Source organism: Emys orbicularis, chromosome 12 (genome assembly GCF_028017835.1).
Source record: "Emys orbicularis isolate rEmyOrb1 chromosome 12, rEmyOrb1.hap1, whole genome shotgun sequence".
In the NCBI taxonomy this organism is placed as follows: domain Eukaryota; kingdom Metazoa; phylum Chordata; order Testudines; family Emydidae; genus Emys; species Emys orbicularis.
In genome coordinates, this window is record NC_088694.1 from 45,318,614 (window position 1) to 45,337,393 (window position 18,780).

Here is an 18,780-nt window from a genome sequence, read left to right on the forward strand (position 1 = left end):
TAGGCAGTTGAAGTGGTTAAGGATGCGTACAGGTGAAGATGGATGGATAGGGAGCTGATGAATGGGAGGGGAAGGATGGAAAAGTTATCCTCATTTGACAGATTCAGTAAATTCAGTAAATTCTTCCACTAAAATGCTCAAGGATGCCTAAGGGATTTGAACATCCAGCTCCCACTAATTTAATGGAAATTGGACATCAATATGTGCTAGGCTCCTTTAAAAAATCTCAGCCTAAGTGTCCTGTTGCAGAGCTAGGAACAGAACCAGTAACAACTCTATTCACATGTGACTTCTGTCTTCAGAGCAACAGGAAAGTCTATTTCTGCCTGGCTGACGGAACAATTCCAGTTTTCACTTACAGTAAATCTTAAAGCACAAATTTATTAGGCGATTATATCTTGACTTTAGCAAAGCTTTTGATACGGTCTCCCACAGTATTCTTGCCAGCAAGTTAAAAAGGTATGGATTGGATGAACGGACTATAAGGTGGATAGAAAACTGGCTAGATTATCAGGCTCAACGGGTAGTGATCAATATCTAGTTATCAATATCAATATCTCAATATCTAGTTGGCAGCCGGTATCAAGTGGAATGCCCCAGGGGTCTGTCCTGGGGACGGTTTTGTTCAACACCTTTATCAATGATCTGGATGATAGGGTTAATTGCACCCTCAGCAAGTTCGCAGATGCCACTAAGCTGGGGGGAGAGGTAAATACGCTGGAGGGTAGGGATAGAGTCCAGAGTGACCTAGACAAATTGGAGGATTGGGCCAAAAGAAATCAGATGAGGTTCAACAAGGAAAAATGCAGAGTCCTGCACATAGGAAGGAAGAATCCCATGCACCGCTACAGGCTGGGGACCGACTGACTAAGCAGCAGTTCTTCAGAAAAGGACCTGGGGATTACTGTGAACAAGAAGCTGAATATGAGTCAGCAGTGTACCCTCGTTTCCAAGAAGGCCAACGGCATATTGGGCTGTATTAGTAGGAGCATTGCCAGCAGATCAAGGGAAGTGATTATTCCCCTCTATTCGGCACTGGTGAGGCCGCACCTGGAGTATTGAGTACAGTTTTGGTCCCCCCACTACAGAAGGGATGTGGACAAATTGGAGAGAGTCCAGCAACAGAAATGATTAGGGGGCTGGGACACATGACTTATGAGGAGAGGCTGAGGAAACTGGAGTTATTTAGTCTGCAGGAGAGGAGAGTGATGGGGGATTTGATAGAAGCCTTCAACTACCTGAAGAGGGGTTCCAAAGAGGATGGAGCTAGGCTGTTCTCAGTAGTGGCAGATGACAGAACAAGAAGCAATGGTCTCAAGTTGCAGTGGGGGAAGTCTAGGTTGGATATTAGGATCACTATTTCACTAGGAGGGTGCTGAAGCACTGGAATGGGTTACCTAGAGAGGTGGTGGAATCTCCTTCCTTAGAGGTTTTTAAGGCCCGGCTTGACCAAGCCTTGGCTGGGATGATTTAGTTGGTGTTGGTCCTGCTTTGAGCAGGGGATTGGCCTAGATGGCCTCCTGAGGTCTCTTCTTTGTAATCTTCTATGCTTCAATGATTCCAATTAAATACTAATTCAGCCTACACACTTTTCTCACACCATTTCTCTTTCATGGGTGTCATTAGGGCAGAATCCCTTTCCAGAAGTCAGAAATGAAACTTCATATGTACTGTGTATAAAAATTATGATTCTTTTTTCTCCATGTCCTCTGTATTGAATTATAAGTAGACATGGCAGAATTTAAAATGTATTGGTAAATGTTGGTAAATATTAATTTCACCATACACATGCTACCCAACAAAAAATATTTCCATTGATAATAATTAAAGATACAGCTAGGCAAAATAAGAAAAATGGTACTTGAGAACTTAGTAGAGTTTCTATTTAAGGCTCTTCACTTTGTATATTTTGACATGACCTTGACAATTTGTATTTAAATGGTTATAAAATGTATTTTATTGAATCCCAATGTCATTAAGTATGTATTCGCTGTCCTCCCCATTGTATGATCCCCCACCCCAATAATTTCCCACAATTGTGAAAATTTAAATAGATAAAATGCAAGGATAAAATGTTTAGAACTCATAACCTTTTGCAATTGTGAAAATTTAAATTGAAATGTTTAAAAGTTGTTTAATAATTTATATTTTTTAATTTTAAAGATAAATTAAAAATAAAAATGTTTAAAAATTAAACTTGATATTTTCTGGTGAAGTTATAAAACATAAACATGGAATTCTGCCAAGTTGAATTATAAGGCTTCTGCTTCTCATAATTGAGGGCATAATTTGAAAACAGGGAGAAAAATTCTCCGCCGATATAAACTGACAGTTTCATAGAAAATGAAAATTTACAGTAGCAGAGAATTTGACCCAAAGGGGTTTCTCTAGCTGCAAATGAGGCTGAATCATTTTGAAGAGCAAATAAGTTTGGGAAAATTGCAAGCCACTCTAGGACATAGCATGAACATAATAGGCATAATGAATCTGAATAAATGTTTCATTGAGAATAATGTGTCATTAGTACTTTCTCCTTGTATCTGAATGACCTTAGACAAGACAGAAAATCCTTTGCAATAGTTCTAGAATCCAGAATCTTTTCTGCAGAAGAATAAGTACATATATTGTCCTCTTTTCTTCTCTTCTATCCTCACCATGGCTTTTACCTTGCATTTCTCTCCACACAGCAGGAAATGACCAACCAAAGCACTGTGACCGAGTTCCTTCTCCAGGGATTCTCTGATGTTCGGGAGTTGCAGATTTTGCACTTTGTGCTGTTCCTGGTGATTTACCTGGCAGCCCTAATGGGCAATCTTCTCATCATCACAGCCGTAGCCCTTGACCACCATCTTCACACCCCCATGTACTTCTTCCTGGGCAACTTGTCCTTCCTAGACATCTGCTATATCTCCGTCACCATCCCCAAGTCCATGGTGAGCTCCTTAAACAACACCAGGCTGATTTCTTTCTCTGGCTGTGTTGCCCAAGTCTATTTGGGTCTCCACTTTGCCTCTGCAGAGCTGGCCCTTCTCACAGCAATGGCGTATGACCGGTACGTTGCAATCTGCCATCCTTTGCGTTACAGGGTCATCATGACCAGAGGGGCATGTGCACAGATGGCAGCTGGTTCCTGGATCAGCAGCTGTATCTATTCATTGCTCCACACTGCTAATACCTTTCGATTACCTTTCTGTGGGTCCAATGTTATTGATCAGTTTTTCTGTGATATCCCACAGTTACTGAAACTCTCTTGCTCTGACACAAGCACGAATGAAATTTTGGTTATTCTATGTAGTGCTTTTTTGGGGTTAATTTTCTTCCTTTCAATACTGGTGTCCTACATTCACATCTTTTCCACTGTGCTGAGAATCCCCTCTGCACAGGGTAGGTATAAAGCCTTCTCCACTTGCCTGCCACACTTAGTTGTGTTTTGGTTATTTATCAGCACTGGAATATATACGTACCTAACGCCGGTATCAGCATCTTCCCCATATCAGGACATGCTGGCTGCTGTATTGTATTCTGTAGCTTCCCCAATAATAAATCCGCTCATTTACAGCCTGAGAAACAAGGAGATAAGAGAAGCTCTGGGCAAAATTTTAGGCAAGATATTTTTCACCAAGACCCTTTTTACTTCTTGATATGTAAATAGGTTAATATTCCCTTTGTGGCTTTTTAGCCCAAATGCTTCATAGAGATATGTTTTTGTAAATATAGTGCCCATCTATAAAAAGGGAAATAAGGACAACCTGGGGAATTACAGACCAGTCAGCTTAACTTCTGTACCCGGAAAGATAATGGAGCAAATAATTAAGAAATCAATTTACAAACACCTAGAAGATAATGAGGTGATAAGTAACAGTCAGCATGGATTTGTCAAGAACAAATCATGTCAAAGCAACCTGATAGCTTTCTTTGACAGGGTAACAAGCCTTGTGAATAGGGGAGAAGTGGTAGATGTGGTATATCTTGACTTTAGTAAGACTTTTGATACTGTCTCTCATCACCTTCTCATAAACAAACTAGGGAAATGCAACCTAGATGGACCTACTATAAGGTGGGTGCATAACTGGTTGGAAAATCATTCCCAGAGAGTAATCAGTGGTTCTCAGTCTGGTTCTGTTCAATATCTTCATCCGAGATTTAGATAATGGCATAAAGAGTACACTTATATAGTTTGCTGGCAATACCAAGCTGAGAGGGGTTGCAAGTGCTTTGGAGGATAGGATTAAAATTCAAAATGATCTGGACAAACTGGATAAATGGTCTGACGTAAATAGATGAAATTCAATAAGGACAAATGCAAAGTGCTCCACTTAGGAAGGAACAATCAGTTGCACACATACAAAATGGGAAATGACTGCCTAGGAAGGAGTACTACAGAAAGGGACCTGGGGGTCATAGTGGATCACAAGATAAATTTGAGTCAACAGTGTAACACTATTGCAAAAAAAGCAAACTTCATTCTGGGATGTATTAGCAGGAGTGTTGTAAGGAAGACACGAGAAGTAACTCTTCCGCTCTACTCCATGCTGATTAGGCATCAATTGGAGTATTGTGTCCAGTTCTGGGACACCACATTTCAGGAAAGATGTGGACAAAAATGGAGAATATCCAGAGAAGAGCAACAAAAATGACTAAAGGTCTAGAAAACATGACCTATGAGGGAAGATTGAAAAAAATGGGTTTGTTTAGTGTGGAGAAGAGAAGACTGAGAGGGAACATGATAACAGTTTTCAAGTCCATAAAAGGTTGTTACAAGGAGGAGGGAGAAAAATTGTTCTTCTATAACCTCTGAGGATAGGACAAGAAGCAATGGGCTTAAATTGCAGCAAAGGCGGTTTAGGTTGGAAATTAGGAAAAACTTCCTACCTGTCAGGGTGGTTAAACACTGGAATAAATTGCCTAGGGAGGTTGTGGAATCTCCATCTTTGGGGATTTTTAAGAGAAGGTTAGACAAACACCTGTCAGGGATGCTCTAGATAATACCTAGTCCTGCCTTGAGTGAAGGGGACTGGACTAGATGACCTCTTGATGTCCCTTCCAGTTCTATGATTGCATGATTCTATGATTATAGCATATCTAAGATGTGTTTTATGCATGATGGGTCATGTGAGATATCATTGGAAAGGTTATGATTTACTGAATATGATTATCCTATTTGTATGCATGTATCATTTTTATATCTGAAGTTAAGAATATTGTCTATGCATCCATTACAAATGTCTTTACATCTGGGGAATGCCCACTAGGTAGAAGGCAATCAGTCTAAGTGTCTCACCAATAAGGGCCATTAGGGAGAACAATAGGTCTTAGAAGATGCTTATCACCAACTAAGAAGCCTTCCTGAGGATGCTGAAAACAGCCTCTGAGTCACAGCTGTGGTGGCCCTACCAGGTCCAGTGACCAAGTCACCTGGTAATGAAATCCATCATATTAGTATTTTTCCACTGGCTGTGGGGTGGGAATCGTACTGGAAGACAAAGGTTTCCCACCATATGTAAAATGTATTTAAGTCAGGGTAATAACATAATCGTGGTTCATTCTTCACGGAATCCCTGCCTAAGATGACTGCTGTAAACATCTAAGAAACAAAGACTGAACCGAGGGGAGAAGGACTAAGTCCAGGCCAGAAGGTTGTCTAGCCTATGAATGAAATATCTGAAATTTTATGCTGCAGTCAAGTGCACCTGGCCTTCAAGAATCTCCGCAATCGGCCTAAAACATTATTTAGGGTGAAAATTTGCTTCTTGTAACCAATTTCTTTAGTATATTAATTTTAGATTATGTTTTGTTGTATTTGCTGGGTATTCTGCTTTAATCTGTTTGCTATCCCTTAAAATCTATCTTTTGTAGTTAATAAACTTGTTTTTATTTTGTCTAAAACCAAGTGTGTGGAATTCATAATGGGGCGGGGGGAGAAGCTGTTGTGGGAAGGGATAGCTCAGTGGTTTGAGCATTAGCCTGTTAAACCCAGGGTTGTGACTTCAAGCCTTGAGGGGGACATTTAGGGATCTCGGGCAAAAAAAAAATTGTTGGGGATTGGTCCTGCGTTTAGCAGGGGGTTGGACTAGATGACCTCCTGAGGTCCCTTCCAACCCTGATATTCTATGATCTCTCTCTACATTGAGGGAGGAGGCTAATTTCATGAGTTTATGCTGTATAGTTCTCTGTGAAGCAAACAATGGTATAATTTGGGGGTTGGACTCCAGAGGGGGGTGGGCAATTGAGTACTGGGCAGTTCCTTAGCTGAGCCTTCTCATGCAGAGCTGATCTCAGCATCTGTGTTTATAGCTGCAGCTGGGTGTGTCCCTACCTGTATGTGTGCTGGTAAAGTGCAGTCTGAACCCTGAGGAAGGGCTTGGCTGACTTTCATCAGAAATACAGTCTGAAGTGAACCCAAGCTGGTAAATTAGGTGGGCTCAGTGGTACCCCAGTGGAAACCCAAAACACCCTCCCCACTCCAGGGGTTCATATTCATAAAGGAACAGTGGGATTCCTTTTAACTGCAGAGATGCTCATTAATGCACTACAGGACAGTGCTAAGGTACTGTGATGATGGGTGTATTTTGAAAACTCATGTACAACAGAACACAATTCTGAGCGTATTCACTACATGGTCAAATCAGTAAAGTGTCTCTAATCAGTGTTTAGAGACATCGGTGTGTGGGACAGATATGGCAAGTACTTGAACTATCCCTGGAAAAAAACTGACTGGATTAAGTTTTAAAGACTTTGGAGTCCATTGTAATGAATGCAAAGTTTGTCTTATATTTGTATGTATGCTAGCTAGGAAGCAGATGGGATGTGTACCCTGGGAAGTATTACGAATTTCAAAGGACTCTAGTGAACAATGAGCCAGACAAAAATGGATTTTGGGGACAAACAGTTTTAAGTGGCTTCCCTAGGGAATTTCTAGGGCAAGGTGAATACAAATTCCTACCTCTGCTTATGCAAAAACCCAGCCTTTTGAAGCTACACATGCAAATACAAAGTAATGCACATTGGAAAACAGAATCCCAACTATACATGTAAAATGATGGAGTCTAAATTAGCTGTTACTACTCAAGAAAGAGATCTTGGGGTCATTTTGGATAGTTCTCTGAAAACATCCACTTAATGTGCAGCAGCAGTCAAAAAAGCTAAAAGAATGTTGGGAATATTTATGAAAGGAATAGATAAAAAGACAGAAAATATTAAGCCCATATCTTAAATACTGCATGCAGATGTGGTCACCCCATCTTAAAAAAAGATATATTGGAATTGGAAATGGTCCAGAAAAAGAAAAGAAAAATAATTAGGAGTATGGAACAGCTTCCATATGAGGAGAGATTAATAAAACTTGGACTTCTCATCTTAGAAAAGAGACGACTAAGGGGATTTATGATAGAGGTCTATTAAATTGTGACCGTTGTCAAGAAAGAAAATAAGGAAGTGTTATTTATGCCTTGTGACAGACCGAGACCAGTGCGGTACAGGAGTCTGGTAGAGGGCAAATATACTGGTCACTGGATGAGTAGTTTTCTGTTCCCTGAGTGACCAGAGCAGGGGCTGCACTAGAGTAATCAGGAACCTGCTAGAACCAGTTAAGGCAGGCAGGCTAATTAGGACACCTGGAGCCAATTAAGAAGAAGCTGCTAGAATCAATTAAGGCAGGCTAATCAGGGCACCTGGGTTTTAAAAAGGAGCTCACTTCAGTTTGTGGTGTGAGTGTGAGGAGCTGGGAGCAAGAGGCGCAAGGAGCTGAGAGGGTGTGCTGCTGGAGGACTGAGGAGCACAAGTGTTATCAGACACCAGGAGGAAGGTCCTGTGGTGAGAATACGGAAGGTGTTTGGAGGAGGCCATGGGGAAGTAGCCCAGGGAGTTGTAGCTGTCATGTAGCTGTTACAGGAGGCACTATAGACAGCTGCAGTCCACAGGGCCCTGGGCTGGAACCCGGAGTAGAGGGTGGGCCCGGGTTCCCCCCAAACCTCCCAATTGACCTGGACTGTGGGTTCTCCCAGAGGGGAAGGTCTCTGGGCTGTTCCCCAACCCACATGGTGAATCTCTGAGGCAAGAAAATCCGCCAATAAGCGCAGGACCCACCAAGATAGAGGAGGAACTTTGTCACAGCCTTCTCATAGCACAAGAATTAGGGGTCAGTAAATGCAATTATTAGACCCCAGGTTTGCAAAAACAAAAGGAAATATTGCTTCACAAAATGCACAGTCAACCTGTAGAACTCTTTGCCAGAGGATGTTCTGTAGGCCAAGACTATAACAGGGTTAAAAAAAAGGGCTAGTTAAATTCATGGAGGACATGTCCATCAACAGCTATTACTCAGGATGGGCAGGGATGGTGTCCCTAGCCTCTGTTTGTCAGAAATGGGTATGGCCAATGGGATGGGCCACTTGATGATTACCTGTTCTGTTCATTCCCTCTGAATGATCTGGCATTGACCACTGTCGGAAGAGAGCATATTGGACTAGATGGACCACTGGTTTGACCCAGAATAGCAATACTTATGTTCTTATGTATGTGCACCCTGAGGAGCAGAGTGTTGTTTGCTGATCACCTGTTACATGACACTAAGTTTAAAGGCCCAAGCGCTCTAAAGAAAAGAATGAACTGTTCATGGTGGTTCTCATTCAGAATCTGAGACAATTATTAACTTGTAACCAAAGAGAAAAATTACCTGTGGGTTTGAAGGATTGATCCCTACCAGAGCCTGAGTTGGAGGTGGGATGAGCTCTGGTAAGATTTTTAGCATGTGTGTAAATTCTTTCACTGTTTTTGAAATGTTTTCTCTGTGATGCTTTCTTTCACCTTAAGAATAAATGTGCTTGCTTAGAAAGACTGTGGGTAACTTATAACTGCAGGCTATTATGCCTGAGAAGAGAAAGCAAAGTTCAGACTCTGGCCTCTTTAAGCTTTCTGGGAATATTACAGTGTAGGCAAGGAGCTGTGCAGCATGGAAATACTCCAGTCAGGAGGGAGAGAGATCATCTGCTCAAGAGAGGTGATGGCTAGGAGTTGGGAAGAGTGGGTGTCCTCCAGGAACTATGGAGGGGGAATACAGAGTCAATTATCCTGAACTGTGACAGAGATCTGTCCTGTAAAGAACTGGTGAAACTAAGCAGCTTGACAAGCACCCTAGTGTAACCCATTGATTTATTTTCTGGACAGGTTTATTCCCTTGATGGCTTTTTTGCCATGACCATCCAGAATGTCACATTTCAACTATTCAGATAATAAACATTCTACTAGGAGGCCACCAGACATTGAAAATCCTTACAGCATCGTTTGACAGCCGCCGTCTTTAATTTTTCTCTCTAGTGCTATGGGGACGAGAGTTCATTACCCCTTCTTTTTTCAAAACCTTTGGGTGTAAACCTGCAACCTCATCTTCCCACTCTCATCTCCCATCCAGTTTGTAAGGCTTATGCATGGTGTCCCATTGTCCCTCAAGGAGATGTCTGCCCCACAATGGGTTGAACGTTTCCCTGCCGTGGAAATATTACACAGAGCAATTTTTTCAACCAAAAGCAGAAATAAGGCAGGGATGCTTCCCTGTGAAGCAGCTCTCCACCATGCACTGCTTGTAACAACAGAGGGGTCTAGCAAAGGAGATTATTCAAACCTCCCCATTGGCTAAATTCCTCTCTCTGCCCCACCTCCCCGGCAGTCAGGTCCCACAAACTCTGATGGCTTATACTCAGCTTTTCTGGGGGAAGCGAGAGGGATATTGATTCCCCACTCCACTGGGGTGGCCTGTTGTTCCCTACACACTCAGCCAAGGAGAGCAGATTTCCTCTCCCGCCCAGCTCAAGGTCCTTTACCTTTCCGCAGGACATCAGGAAGTCAGAAACTGTGGGAAGAAGTCTCACCTCCTTCCTGTCTGTAGTTACCTTTGTCATCTCCCAAGCAGCTGTCGTACACTTTACTTGGACATTTCCCACCCTGGGGTAGGTGCTGTACATTTGGCAGTGCACTGCGGTTGCCTCAGCATCCCTACATTTGGATGGAGACACTGCCCTCGCCATGCTCTGTACTGCTGCCTGGTCTCTGATAAGGATAGGCCACTGAGAAATGTATTCCTGATCACTGCACACCGTGGCGTCTCATGCACCCTTTATCTTGTACTGTGTGATGCAGTTCTCTCTACTTCACCTTCTAATGAAGAAAGTTCTGTAAAATTCTTAGCCATGTCTCAGCCTACGTTCATTTGGGATTTGTGTTGTCAGAATGGGCCATGTTCTCAAATTCCTTAAATCTCCATAAATCAATTTTATAATGCTGGCCTCACTTCAATGGGACTATACTGGGGATCTGGGGAACTCGCCATTGATTTCAGAGGATCTACATTGCTTTACCCAAGCTGGGGATCTGGTCCATTGATTTCAGATGATCTGCACTTAGAGCTGTGCACAGATACAAAATTTATATCTGTAGGTGCGGATATCCACAGATATAAAGTAGACCTCTGCACATCTGCAGGGCTCTAGCGACAATAAGCAAGACCAGCAGGGTCATGGCCAGCAACTGGACCAGAAACTGCAGCGGCCAAAGCAGCAGCATGTCGGTCCTCCGTTCGCAGGATCCAGCACAAAGCCCAGGCACCTCCTCCGGTGTGGCTGTACTGCACCCAGCATGGCCCACTTGCACCAGGCTCACAGGCGGCTGTCCCTGGTTACTCTAGTGTGTGCATGGAGATTGCACGCTCCCAGACAGAAGTTGCACACCACAATTAAATGACCTCCAGAAGTGGACCTCCATGGAGATAATGTTGCTCATCACTGAGCTTAATTTCTTCCATTGGCTCCTGTAGTAGCAAAAGAGCCTGAGACATAAACCCTTGTATAAGAGGTGCTCACAGAATCTGGCAAGAACAGGGCTAATATTGCAGAAATATACATTCCTAAGAAGTGCTAATCACAGAGTACTTATGCAAACATATTTTGATATTAAGTGGTACCAGAACATTCCAATATTAAGGATGGTACAAAAACATTCCCCAAGGATAACAGAAACACACTGACCCCCCCCCCCCCCCCCCGCCAAAGATGAGGTCAGGATAACAGTACGTAATAAAAATGTTTTAATTAAATCAACATATACAAGATAATGAATAAAAACTAGTCATGTTAGGGAGCAGTAATTAAAGTAACTATGTCAGAGGGGCAATACTAACTTGTTTGTACAGGGGTATAAAGATCTATTGTTGGGCCTTAGGGAGGAATGGAAAGTCCCACTGTTCACTGAGCTGGTCCACTGTTACGAGTGTACATGTATTAGTGGTCCGGTAGAGTCTACAGAATACTAGTACCATGGTTTGTTGACAATAAACCTGGCTAGGTGCCTTTGTCCCTTAATGGATCTTGTGGTTATTTGGTCATTTGCTTGAGGTCTGATGTGCCAGTTGTTTGTGCAGGGCTGGGGGGGGGCACACAAAGGAAACACACACACACAGCCAAACATCTAATCAGACTGGTGTCCCTCACACACAGCCAAACACACACACTCGGCCAAACATGTATTAACGTCTAACCACAGCTTCTACCTACAGCATTAGAGAGTGATGCTGCTGTTATCTCACTCTGTACACTCTCAGCGGCCATCATGCTGTATTGTGGGGAAGCCTCTGCACTGGCTGTTCATAGATTTGTAGATTTTAAAGCAGGAAGGATCCATTACATTAAGTAGACACACCTCCCATATAACACAGGCCTACATATATTGAGTATAGGTAACTGAGGGCCCAATCTAATTCACATTCAAATCAAAGAGAGTTTTACCATTGACCCCATCTGCGACAAAGCTGTCCCAGAGAAAGGGAATAGATCCCTTACATTCCGTGACCTGTGATCACGATGTTCCCTTCTGGCCTTGGAATGAATAGATAGATAGATAGATAGATAGATAGATAAGTTAATGTCATTACTTTTGGGAGGAGACATTTTTGAACATTTGGCACTGGCAATGCTGTCTCTTTTTACAACAAGAAAAGGTTTAATTTGAATTTTTTTGGTACCAGCCCTAGTCATCGAATTGTTTTTATACTTGATTACAAGGCAGATTCCTCCTGTGTCCTTGTTCCTGAGCTCAGCAGGCCTCCAGGGAATAATAACCCTGGTACACGTCAGAGAAATCACCTGGATAAATCTCCTTAGCAAGGCACCAGTTGCTCATTGCTAAGAAGGTCCGACTTGGGTACCCACCATATCAAAAGGAGATCTTGTCTTAATATATTTCCATCGTACCTGGTGGTGACTCCAGAGCACTGGTAGGGTGGGAATTGCTTGCTTTGGTTGAGACACAAGTGAACTATAATCAACATTATTAACCAATTCTAAGCGGCTGCATTATGAGTCAGTCTTCCTTTCCCAGCCAAAACTGGTACCAGTAATCAGTAATTCTTTGGTCGCAGACTTAGGGGGGCAGGGAGATATAGGAATGCATGTATTTCAGTGTCATATTTTTATTATACAGTTTTATAGTATCTGAAAGAATACTTGGTGTTTCAACTCAGGATTCCGGCAGGTAAGCTTCTTATCATATAACTGAACATGATTCTGATTTCTGCACCAGACAATGTAAATTTTGAATTTATTTCTCCACTGACATCCATATCTGTCTTTCTATCAATTTTCTTTTCTTGGGATAATTTACCATGATACATGTTGGTGTCCAGTGCTGTCTGATTCAAGAAGATGGTGTTGACTTATGTAAAAGTCAAAGCAGATTAGATAGATAGATAGATAGATAGATAGATAGATAGATAGATAGATAGATAATGATGGAAATGGATGAATTGCTGTTGTTTTATAGGTATATATTTATGAAGATGGGTGGATTGTTATATAGATAGCTGCTTATAGGGATGGGTAGATGGATGGAATGTGGGATGGATGGATGACAGAATAAACTGTCCTCGCCGTTAATCCCCTCCAACCTATAAAAACTCTGTTCCTCCCCACTTCTGCCTTCATTTATCATTATCTTTCTTTTTGATGCCTAGCACTGAGTGTACTGTTCCGGGTGCCCCGTGGAATCAGATAGAATCAGACTCCCAGCACCACCACCTTTTTCTTTTGTTTATCTCACCAAAAACAGCACTGGCTGTTTTGGACACCATAAGTATCTCTATACTGGGGGGGGGGAAATGTCCCACGGCAGCAAGCTTCAAAGACTCAGTCAACTAACTCGAGCTCACGGGGCTCAGGGGGCTGAAAATAGCAGTGCAGACATTCCCATTCAGGCTGGAGCCAGGCTCTGAGATCCTTTCACTTCACCGGGTTTTAAATCTGGTCCTCCAGCCCAACCGGGATTGTCTACACTGCTACTTTTAGCCCAGTCGCACGAGCCCAAATCAGTTGACCTAGGCACTGAGACTCGTCGCTAATGGGAGTTTTTTTGCAATGTAGACATACCCCATATAACATTGTAAATACATGTCCATTGACTGTGCCAATATAGTCTGGATTGACTTATAAGTAGGCTTGGAAGAATTACAGTTTTATCAATAAAAGTCAGTAAATATTAAGTATCAGAGGGGTAGCCGTGTTAGTCTGGATCTGTAAAAAGCAACAGAGAGTCCTGTGACACCTTTAAGACTAACAGATGTATTGGAGCATAAGCTTTCGTGGATGAATGCCCACTTCGTCAGATGCACATGCATCCAACGAAGTGGGCATTCATCCACGAAAGCTTATGCTCCAATACATCTGTTAGTCTTAAAGTTGCCACAGGACTCTCAGTAAATATTAATTTCACCATACACACAAAAACCAACAAAAAATATTTCCATTGAGAATAATCAAAATATGCAGCTAGGCAAAGTAAGAAAAATGCTACTTGAGAACTTAGTTGAGCTTTGATTTAAGGCTATTTACTTCGTATATTTTGACGTGATATTGACAATTTGCATTTTAACGGTTACAAACCTTTATTTTTTTCAATCTCAATGTCATGAAACAAGTATTGTCTGTCCCCTCCCCCACATTGTGTGATCCCCTCCCAATAATTTCCTGCAACTGTGAAAATTTAAATAGATAAAATGCAAGGAAAAATGCTTAAAACATAAATTTTTGGAATTGTTAAAATATAAATTGGTAATACTAATGTTTAAAAAATAACTTTGATATTATCTGGTGAAGGTATAAAAATAAAAATTGTATTCTGCCATGTCTAAAGATAAGGATTCTACTTCCCATAATTGAGGGCGTAATTTGAAAACAGCCCTACTAATTCTCTGCCGATGTAAGCTGACAAAGTTTCATAGAAGGTAAAAATTTACAGTAGCAGAGAATTTGACCCAATGGGTTTCTTTAGCTGTAACTGAGGCTGAATCATTTTGAAGAGCAAATAAGTTTGGGAAAATTTCAATCAACTCTAGGACATAGCATGAACATTAAATATGCAAAATGTATTTAAATAAATTGAGAATAATATGTCACTAATACTTTCTCCTTGTAGCTGAATGACCTTAGAAAAGCACTATTCTATGCACTAGTTCTAGAATCCAGAATCTTTTCTGAAGAAGAATAAGCACATATGTTGTTCTCTTTTCTTCTTTTCTACCCTCACCTGGTTTTATCTTGCATTTCTCTCCACACAGCAGGAAATGTCCAACCAAAGCACCGTGACTGAGTTCCTTCTCCTGAGATTCTCTGATGTTCGGGAGCTGCAGATTTTGCACTTTGTGGTGTTCCTGGTGATTTACCTGGCAGCCTTGATGGGCAATCTTCTCATCATCACAGCCGTAGCCAGTGACCACCATCTTCACAGCCCCATGTATTTCTTCCTGGGCAACTTGTCCTTCCTCGATGTTTGCTACATCTCTGTCACCGTCCCCAAGTCCATGGTGAACTCCCTAACCAACACCAGACTGATCTCTTTCTCTGGGTGTGTTTCCCAAGTCTATTTTGGTATCTTCTTTGCCTTTTCAGAGTTGGTCCTTCTCGCAGCAATGGCATATGACCGCTACGTTGCAATCTGCCATCCTTTGCGTTACAGGGTCATCATGACCAGAGGGGCATGTGCACAGATGGCAGCTGGTTCCTGGATCAGCAGCTGTATCTATTCATTGCTCCACACTGGTAATACCTTCCTATTACCTTTCTGTGGGTCCAATGTTGTTGATCAGTTCTTCTGCGATATCCCACAGCTACTGAAAATCTCTTGTGCTGATACAAGTGCTAATGAAATAGTGGATATTGTATGTAGTGCTGTTGTGGGGTTATTTTTCTTAATTTCCATATTGGTGTCCTATATTCACATCCTTTCTGCTGTGCTGAGAATCCCCTCTGCACAGGGCAGGTATAAAGCCTTCTCCACTTGTCTGCCACATCTAGTTGTGTTTTCGTTGTTTATCAGCACTGGAATATATACGTACCTAAGGCCGGGATCAGAATCTTCCCCGTATCAGGGCATGCTGGCTACTATGTTGTATTCTGTGGTTACCCCAGTAATAAATCCGCTCATTTACAGCCTGAGAAACAAGGAGATAAAAGAAGCTCTGGGCAAAATTTCAAGCAAGATATTTTTCACCAAGAGCTTTTTTACTTCTTAATATAGGTTAATATTCCCTCCCCAGTCCAGGTTCTCATATTCATAAATGAATGGCGGGATTCCTTTTAGCTGCAGAGATGCTCATTAATTCACTATTGCTGTGGTTTTCAAACTGTGGGTTGGGACCCTAAAGTGGGTTGTGATCCCTATTTAATGGGGTCACCAGGGCTGACTTAGACTTGCTGGGGTCCAGGGCTGAAGCCCGAGCTCCACCGCCCGAGGCAGCAGTAGAAGCCTTGGGCAGAGGGGCTCAGGTTATAGGACTTTGACTGGTGCTGAAACCCTTGGGCTTTGGCCCCCCTGCCCTGGGTGGAGGGGCTCGGGCAGGCTCAGGCTTCGTTCCCCTCTCTGGTGTTGTGTAGTAATTGTTGTCATAAGGGGGTCATGGTGCAATGAAGTTTTTGAATCTCTGCATTACAGGACAGTGCTAAGATACTGTGATGATGGGTGTATTATGAAAACTCATGTACCGCAGAACACAATTCTGAGAGTTTTCACTACATGGTCAAATCAGTAATGTGTCTCTAAGCAGTGTTTAAACATGGTGCGTGGGACAGATATGGCAAGTCCCGGAAATATCCCTGGGGAAAAAATGGACTGGATTAAGTTTTAAAGACTTTGGAGTCCATTGTAATGAATGCAAAGTTTGTCTTATATTTGTATGTAACCTAGCTAGCAAGGAGATGGGATGTGAACCCTGGGAAGGCTTATGAATTTCAAAGGTCTCTAGTGAACAATGAGCCAGACAAAAATGGACTTTGGGACAAACAGTGTTAAGTGGTTTGCTGAGGGAATTTCTAGGGCAAGGTGAATACAAATTCCTATCTCTGCTTATGCAAAAACCCAGCCAACACATGCAAATACAAAGTAATGCACATTGGAAAACAGAATACCAAGTATACATGTAAAATGATCGAGGAAAAATTAGCTGTTGCTACTCAAGATCTCAGAGTCATTGTGGATAGCTTTCAGAAAATATCCACTCAATATGCAGCAGCAGTCAAAAAAGCTTAAAGAATGTTGGGAACATTTATGAAAGTGATAGATGAAAAGACAGAAAATATCATATTGCCTCTATATAAATCCATGGTAGGCCCACATCTTGAATACTGCGTGCAGATGTGGTCACCCCATCTTAAAAAGATATATTGGAATTGGAAAAGGTACAGAAAAGGAAAAGAAAAAAGTTTAGGAGTATGGAACAGTTTCCGTAGGAGGAGAGATTAATAAGACTGGGATTTCTCAGCTTGGAAAAGAGATGACTAAGGAGGGATATGATAGAGGTCTATTAAATCATGACTGGTGTTGAGAAAGAAAATAAGGAAGTGTTATTTATGCCTTCTCATAACAAAGAACTAGGGGTCACCAAATGAATTAATAGGCAGCAGGTTTTAAACAATAATAAATGAAGTATTTCTTCACACAATGCACAGACAACCTGTGGAACTCCTTGCCAGAGGATACTGTGACAGCCAAGACTATAACAGCATTTAAAACAGAACTAGATAAGTTCATGGAGGATAGGTCCATCAAGGTCTATTAGCCAGGATGGGCAAGGATGGTGTCCCTAGCCTCTGTTTGTCTGAAACTGGGAATGGGTGACAGGGGATAGATCACTTGATGATTGCTGTTTTGCTCATTCCCTCTGAATGTCCTGGCATTGGCCACTGTAGGAAGACAGCATACTGGGCTAGATGGACCATTGGTCTGACCCAGTAGGTCCATTCTTATGTTCTTATGTATGTACACCCTGAGGGACCATTGTTTGCTGATCACCTGTTACATGACACTTAGTTTAAAAGCCAAGTCTGTCTAAAGAAAATAATAAACTATTCATGGTGGTTCTGAATCTGAGACAATGATGAACATGTAACCAAAGGGAAAAATCAGCTGTGGGTTTGAAGGACTCATCCCTACCAGAGCCTGAGGTGGAGGTGGGATCAGCTTTGCTAAGGTTTTTAGCATGTGTGTAAATTCTTTCATTGTTTTTGAAATGTTTTCTCTGCAGTGCTTTCACCTTAAGAATAAATGTGCTTGCTTAGAAAGACTTTGTGGTAACTTATAACTGCAGGCTATTGTGCTGTTCACAGCCTTAAAAGAGAAATCAAAGTCCAGACGCTGGCCAGTTTCAGTTTTCTGGGAATGTCACAGTGTAGGCAAGGAGCTGTGCAGCATGGAAAAACTCCAGTCAGGAGGGAGAGAGAGCATCTGCTCAAGAGACGTGATGGCTAGGAGTTGGGAGTGGCTGCCCTCAAGGAACTACGGAGGGGGAATACAGAGTCAATTACCCTAAACTGTGACATATATCTATCCTGTAAAGAATTGGTGAAACTAGGCTGATGACAAGCACCTTTGTTAACCCATTGATTGATTTTTTGGACAGGTTTATTCCCTGGAGGGCTTTTTTGCCATGACCTTCCACTATGTAACATTTCAACTATTCAGATAATATACATTCTACTAGCAGTCCACCAGACAGCAGAAGCCCGTACAGCATCGTTTGACAGCAGTCTTTATTTTTTCTCTCTAGTGCTTATGGGGAGAAGACTTCATGACCCCTTCTTACTTCAAAATCTTTGAGTGTAAACATGCAGCCTGATCCTCCCACTCCCATCTCCCATCCAGTTTGAAGGGCTTGTGTATGGTGACCCATTGTCCCCCATGGGGATGGCTGCCCCTAAATGAGTTGAACTTCTCCCTGCCGTGGAAATATTACACACAGCAATTATTTCAACCAAAAGCAGAAATAAGGCAGGGATGCTTCCCTGTGAAGTGGCTCTCCACCATGCACTGCTTTTAACAGCAGAGAAGTTTAGCAAGGAAGATTATTCAAACCTCCCCATAGGCTAAATTCCTCTCTCTGCCCCACCTCCCCAGCAGTCAGGGCCCAGGAACTCCGATAACCTGAACTGAGGCAAATAGGAGGGATATTGATTCCCCACTCCACTGGGGTGGCCTGTTGTTCCCCACACACTCCACCAAGGAGAGCAGATTTCCTTTCCCGCCCAGCTCAGAGTCCTTTACCTTTCTGCAGGACATAAGGGAGTCAGAAAATGTGAGAAGAAGTCTCACCTCCTTCCTGTCTGTAGTTACCTTTGTCATCTCCCAAGCAGCTGTCATACACTTTACAGGGACATTTCCCACTAGGGTGGCCAGATGTCCCGATTTTATAGGGACAGTCCCAATTTTGGGGTCTTTTTCTTATATAGGCTCCTATTACCCCCCACCCCC

General features: G+C 42.3%; 2 protein-coding genes across 2 annotated transcripts; both read left to right on the plus strand.

Annotated features, from left to right (window-relative positions):
• Positions 1-2,693: 2,693 nt before the first annotated feature.
• LOC135886316 (olfactory receptor 14A16-like) lies at positions 2,694-3,641 on the plus strand. The gene has a single exon (XM_065414126.1). It carries the CDS (start codon positions 2,694-2,696, stop codon positions 3,639-3,641), a length of 948 nt encoding a protein of 315 aa, XP_065270198.1.
• Positions 3,642-14,602: 10,961 nt separating this feature from the next.
• Positions 14,603-15,550, plus strand: LOC135886317 (olfactory receptor 14C36-like). Its single transcript, XM_065414127.1, has one exon. It carries the CDS (start codon positions 14,603-14,605, stop codon positions 15,548-15,550), a length of 948 nt encoding a protein of 315 aa, XP_065270199.1.
• The last annotated feature ends 3,230 nt before the right edge of the window (positions 15,551-18,780 follow it).